General features: G+C 38.7%; 1 protein-coding gene across 1 annotated transcript; it reads right to left on the bottom strand.

The window, feature by feature from the left end:
• Positions 1-645: 645 nt before the first annotated feature.
• czib (CXXC motif containing zinc binding protein) lies at positions 646-5,268 on the bottom strand. The gene is made up of 8 exons (XM_074650594.1): positions 5,231-5,268; positions 5,056-5,139; positions 4,770-4,826; positions 3,855-3,936; positions 3,722-3,753; positions 2,973-3,050; positions 1,718-1,783; positions 646-955 (listed from the first exon to the last, which is right to left on the bottom strand). Exons 1-8 carry the CDS (start codon positions 5,234-5,236, stop codon positions 878-880), a joined length of 483 nt encoding a protein of 160 aa, XP_074506695.1. The 5' UTR covers positions 5,237-5,268; the 3' UTR covers positions 646-877.
• Between the last annotated feature and the right edge of the window lie 1,407 nt (positions 5,269-6,675).

Here is a 6,675-nt window from a genome sequence, read left to right on the forward strand (position 1 = left end):
AGTCCGTACTTTGGGAACAACAAATTGCAAAATGTCCATAGAACCAAGATTATGACTTACAGTTTTCCTTTTTAAAAGTGAAGACAAGTAGCAAGGAACTCAACCCAGAATGCTTTTGTAGATAAACACATACCAATGACCTTGTGCAGTCTGTGCCAGGCTATCTTTCTAACTTTCCACAAACTGAACCAGTGATTTACTAACCAATAAGCACTCAGTCCTTCTGTTTATAGTGTTCAATCATTTAACATGTTAATAGCTTATCTCTCTTAAAAAAAATACACGTTTTTTAGAAATACCAAGCACCGCCCACCAGCTGGAGCAAACTTTCTCATTTTACAGCTAAACATTTTACAGTTCCCTAGTTTGACCGTTTGATCAGAGTTTGCAATGATTGACAGCTGCCTCAGTTGAATGAACAGCAGATAGGAACGCTCTCTCTAAAATGACCTGTGATTGGCCAAAGTCTCCCGTCACGAGCTAGATTTTTTAAAGCCTGAAAAAGGAGCCAAGAGGAGGTGCAGAAGTGTAGTTTTCTCTCAGAACACTTGAATTGCAATATGCTGAAAGGTTATTATGGAATTGTTGCCTACTGCAGGTTTAAAGTGGCACTCAAATGTGCAAAAAAAAGAGCCTCACTCAAAATTGCCACCTTTCAATTTTATTGAGGCAGTGAAAAAAGCCTTGAACATGTTCATTAATCCAAGACGTGTATGGACAACCTGTGGTATCAATCCACACCTGTTAATGTTCATCATCAACCGAAACACGCCACCTCAGCATCTGAAGCACCCTTGATGCCGGCAAAGTCTGAGGCCTGAGGATGTTTGGCTGTAGTGTTCAATCGCCCATCTCTGAGGCTCAGCACATGATGACATCAGCACTTGATGAACTGGTGTGTGACCTCATATATTCCCACCGACTCCTTGACTTCCTCATCGTAGTCTGTCCAGTCCTGAAATTTACAAAACAAGGGGTGGTCAAGTTGCACAGAAAAAAGAGGCGGCCACATTATGTAAACAAGGTCGGGATTATTGAAAGTCATTTTTGGAAGACTTGGGAAATCACAACTGACTGAAGCAGAAGTACAAATACATGAAAAAAAACTGTAACTAAATAACTACTGGAATTTAACTCAACACAAAAAAATGATGTCCCAAAACAACAGACAAGTTGTTCCCACTATCATGGTCGTAGCCAGCTATGAGGTCCAGACCTCGGTAATTATTTCCTAAAAAGCCCACTGTCTTCAGAATTCACTGCAGTGATTTTATACACAAAAACTATATGAAAATTAAAATCGTACTTGGTGATATATGCACAGTATTTAATGTTATCTTGGATTTCTACAACCGATGATGATAGTTTCATGAGCTGCGGTGCACTCCACAGCTGACCACGAGGGTCAGCCGCATACAGTCCAGCCCTCTCCTCTGTGCTCTGGGGGTGGGGGGAATGTGATGGTGAGACAGCACATACATGTGTGTTGACTCAGCAGAGATAACATTAAATGAAAATAGTTGATCTTCATATTTGAAAGCAATACAAAATTAATGAGAACCTAGTATATCTTTATATTCACCTGCCGCCTGAATTTTGTGTTTTCCTTTACATAAATGCATTTTCCACCATAAACTGTTATATAAAAATTCACCAGAATGCAGGAAATGAAGTGTATGGCGCTCACTAATTTCTAAACCATGGCTACGGCACTTACTTTTTCTAGCAGGTTGACTTCAGGAAACTGTGTTCCAGACTCTGCTCCTTGTGCAGCGAAGCCAGCCTGGAGTGGGTTTAAGTGGAAATTGAGAAGAGTCAGATGTTATTATAATACTGTCCAGTTCATGGATTTTGTTACCTTAAGTAAAACCGTCTGACTCAGGAGCAATATACTTTTTCGCAGCAGTATCTAATGACAATCAATTTCATCCAATTTAGATGTGCCAATAAGCTGCTCCAGTGAGTCGATATGCTTAATATGCTTATAATCGGCAGAACTGGGCTCTGATAGCGGCCGGTGGCTGCGCAGCCTCCACCAGTCACGCGGGGACATACATCACTGTTTTGCACGGAGGCTCCATACACAAGGTCAAGGGAGAGGGGGAGAAAAAAAGTTATCTCTCGAATACATAACGCAACACTACCAGCTCTTTGTGCCAGATTCAAGATAGGCACAGGGAGGAAAATAAATCATTCACTCTTACTTTAACTTGCTTGCCAATTTAGCGTTCTCACTTCCAAATAATCCAGCCATGTAACCATTCATTCATGAAACACAAACATTAATGATTTGCCAGAGTGGCATTTAACAATGTAGGAGGACGTGCAACAGAAGTAACCCTGGCCAGTTGTACTGTAAGCCACAGAACAGCGCATGGCCCATTGCAAATAAATGGAAAATTTTCCAATGTAATCCACCAAATCACACTTCAGGAGATTGTCTTACAAATTATTAAATTCAGAGTGACAAAAAAACGATTTATTAAAAACAGTGTATGTTAAATAGCCGACCAGGCTGCTGCAGAAGTAAAGATGATATCGGCTTTTTCCTGCTCCAAGCTATCGTTATTATATCGGCCTTTAAAATTCCACTATCGGTCGACCTCTAGAATGCAGCAATTGTGTTTTGCAGCTGTATTTGGCCAAAAGTCAACAGTGAAAAGGTCAAATAAAAACTTGCTCATTTAATAGGCTGTTTTCATAGAAGACATTTGGACATGTCAGAGTAGGAAAAGCACAGGTGGAAATGATAAAAATAAATGATGGCTGAATTTCATGTACAGTAGCTGCTTCAGTTTCAGGCTCCTGGTATTATGCATGCTGGCTTGCTGTCACGGACACATGAATAGAACGGAGCCATCGTTAATGTTATTAGTAACACCTGTGCTTTCTCTACAAGTTAAAATGTGTGCTGTGAAGAAGCCTTATGTTAACACACATTGTAAAACTCATATCCGTTCACAGAGACTCACTTGAGGTTGGAAGTCGATGGGGTCCAGACCTCGACACTCAAACTGCACCATTGTCTTGAATTTTTCGCTGTCCTCTGCCTTCAACCCAGCAAACATACGGCACCATACAGAGAAGGAGAAACACTGTTAATGGCTGGAAAAAGAAGCACAAGCTGTCATTATGTTGGTCTATGTGACAGAGGGCGGATTTCTAGAATCAGAACTGAAGAGACAACAAAAAATGCAACAAAACTTCTGGAAAAAAAACACTAAAGAATAGTTTCACAATTTCTCAAGTCTGTCCTAAAACAATAGTCAGGTGCTCATGTGAACACTGAAACAGGTTTTTCTTGCTGTAATCATTCTGCCTATTAAAAGATCCCCTCGTGAAGCATAGGCACAGTTTGAACTTTACGGTTTGGGGTTCACAAAAAATAATCTAGAGGGAAGGTAATGTGTACAACGCAGAAAGGTCTAATGTCCTGGGATGTGTGTATATTACACCGTCCAAACAGAATGTGACAAATGAATGTGACAAAATCAGTTTGATTGCATTGTTTTTTATTTGAATGAACTAACGAGCGACGAAGCTAAAACTAAAATTAAATGTAATTCAGCCATCATTCATTTCATTATTTACACCTGTGTTTTTCCTACTGTGACAACTCAAAATGTGTGCAGTGAAAAAGGCCTATTGCACTGGAGATAGAACAAATAAGTCTTCTGTGTGACGGACGGGTGATATGTAGAAGTACAAGATGTTTGCTTACATTATAAGGTTTGATTGTGTCTCCCAGGATATCTGTAAAAACAAACAAAAAAAACTGTTTACATGTTATACTTCCACCACAGTTTTTATCTCAGAAAAAGACAAAGTGAGGCAAATGGCATGTTAGCACGTACCAATTGAATTTTCCCTGGAACAAAGTTTACATTTCTGCACCATGCTGGCACTGCTTCTTCCTCCTTTAAGTGGCACACTCTCCTATGTTAAAAAAAACAGGTTGGATACTGTGTGTGAGTGACAAAGTGTGCAAAATTTTAGAATACAATACAATACAATAGAAAGTTTTATTATCATCTTGTTAAATACAACGAGATTCACAGTTGCCACTTCTGGTCAATGCTTTAAAACAAATATTTGACAAGACTAAACGAGGCAAGTAAAACATAAAACAGGTAAAACACACAGTTATAAAGCAAATAATACAGGTAAAGTAGATGTAAGGCAAGGCAAGGCAGCTTTATTTGTATAGCACATTTCAGCAACAGGGAAATTCAAAGTGCTTTACATAAACATTCAAGAACATTAAGACAAAGTGCAAAAGAACATTAAGACATAATTAAAACAGTTATAAAAACATAAAAACATTAAAAACAAGCTAAAAATAAAAGCTAGGATAGAAGCTAAAATAGAATATAACACACCAGAGTAAAAGTTATAGTGCAGTATAAGATCATTATCTGGTTTAATAAAAGGCAGCAGCAAACAGGACAGTTTTAAGCTTTGATTTAAAAGAACTCAGAGTTGGAGTTGGTCCTGCAGTTTTCTGGGAGCTTGTTCCAGATATTTGGTGCAATGTAATGTAATAAATAAATATAAACAGAGGTACTAAAGGAATAAAATAGGTAAAATAGATGTAATGTAAACAGAGGTAATTTCACTTGTAAAATAGGTAGGGTAGATGTAATAAATAAAATGTAAACAAAGGTAGTTGCACTTGAGGTATATATATTGCATCAAAGGATATATTGCACAGTCAAATGTATTTCACATTCAGTGTATTAATATTGCACCGATTCATTGTTTGTCCTTACCTCTAGGGTTATATACTGCCATTTGTCTGGAATCTCTCCACAGTTTCCACACTTCAGCTGCATTAAGGGGATAAAGGATAGTGTTTTTCAGGTGAATAATGAACAGTGATGCAACATAATTAACATTTGCACAGTGTAAACCTGATCCCTTATTCAGTTCTCCCGTAGGAGGTAATGTCAGTACGTTTCATGATGAAATGATGACCAGTATCAACCACAGAGGTAAACAACATGATATGATAATATGCTAAAGTGAACTAGCATGTTAGCTTGATAGCCATCCTACCTTCAGAAACCAGCGGAAGTCGTCACCCAGTGGTCTCACATTGGTGACATTCTCCAGAGTGGCTTTGAACTGGAGCCCAAATTTCTGTCACAACAAAAAAAGAGGTTAAAATGTCTCTAAAATGTGCAAAATTGCTTCATTTTTGACATCAGAAACATGCTGCAGTGACACATACCACCATGATGAAGCTTCCACTGCTGCCTTCAGGGACTCCTCGGAAATTCTAACTTCTCAGTCATAAAGGACTAGTTTTAGATTTTTCGGTGGCGTTATCTACGTGACAAAGTAGTTTATAAATTGTATAAACTGTTTTGTTTTAGTAATAATATAGATGAGAGTGAATATAGTAACACGTGCGGCGTGCTTACAATACATCTATTGATACATTTGTCATTTTAAACCGCATACGTTGTTTTCCCATGTAATGCTGTTGACACCTAAACGTAGCATGTCAGCTATTTTTCCTTTCTTTTTTTGTATTCTACTATTCTTTGTATATATGCTTTATTTTTTTTGTATTATACTACTATTTGTATATATGCTTTATTTTTTTTAGTTCTACTACTCTTTGTATATATACTTTATTTTTTGTATTCTACTACTTTTTGTATATATACTTTATTTTTTGTATTCTACTACTTTTTGTATATATAGGGGAGAGCGGGGTAAGATGAGACAATTTTTGCTTATGCTGTCCTCGAGGTTAGGAAAAATGAGACAGAAGCAGAATGAAAACTTGAACCTTAAATTCAGGATCTCTCCTATCAAATGAAATGATCAGCATGCATCCATCACAAAGCTGTCTGGAAAAAATGACCTTCCCAAAAAAAGTGCTCCTGTGGCTCAACTTGCCCCAGGTAAGGGGTAAGTTGATCCGAGTCAGTGGGTAAGTTGAGCCATCGTGGGGTAAACTGAACATCTGAGTTTTTAAGTTTAAACCTCAGCATAAGTGTGTTAACAAACAGTTTCACAGTTATGAACTTGTGAGAACAAACCAATATTCGACAATATTCCAGTCATCAAGGTTGCAGTGAAATATGAACTGTTGCTCCCTCCTTGCAGTTCCTCCAGCCTTTTGAGGTTGAGGTAGCTCCTTCAGCACATCACTCAGTGGAAAAGATGCCTCATCCTTTTCCTTGAGTACAAAGGTGGGCTTCTCACGTCAAGTGTTCCCCCGGATTCTTCTGAGAAATCTTGCACTCACTTCGTTGCCCTCCAGGCTCTCAACCAAGCCAATGTAATGGTAGCTTCTGCCTTTGGATACAAAGTTTACTATGACAAAGTCACCAACTGACAGATCTGAGATGTCTGATTCACTTCTCTCATCATTAGAACTCTTGTGCTCAGAAGTGTCATCAAATGGGATGGCATCACACTCTCCTCAGAACTGCTGTACGCTGTGATTTTCGTCTTGGTCTTTGGTTTGACCTAGGCCTACCTGCTAAACCCTGCTCTTTCCAGTTGTTGGGGACAGGAAGGTTGTTCTTTCTGCCAATTCCAATGCCAGTTCACAGCATTTCTTTGGAGTAAGGCCGTGGAACTGTTCAGCCAGCTTCTTGATATGGTCTGCAAGCTCCTTCTCTACCTCCTCTGTGAGGACCCTCTTTGCCTCTGCTGTTC

The sequence above is a fragment of the Sebastes fasciatus genome, chromosome 11, assembly GCF_043250625.1.
Source record: "Sebastes fasciatus isolate fSebFas1 chromosome 11, fSebFas1.pri, whole genome shotgun sequence".
NCBI lineage: Eukaryota > Metazoa > Chordata > Actinopteri > Perciformes > Sebastidae > Sebastes > Sebastes fasciatus.

Excerpts from the sequence above, each read along its gene's own strand:
- czib (XM_074650594.1), bottom strand. Across the intron at positions 4,827-5,055 it reads ACTTCCGCTGGTTTCTGAAG|CTGAAGTGTGGAAACTGTGG; the intron begins GTAGGATGGCTA and ends CCCTTAATGCAG. Across the intron at positions 1,784-2,972 it reads CCATCGACTTCCAACCTCAA|GCTGGCTTCGCTGCACAAGG; the intron begins GTGAGTCTCTGT and ends AACCCACTCCAG.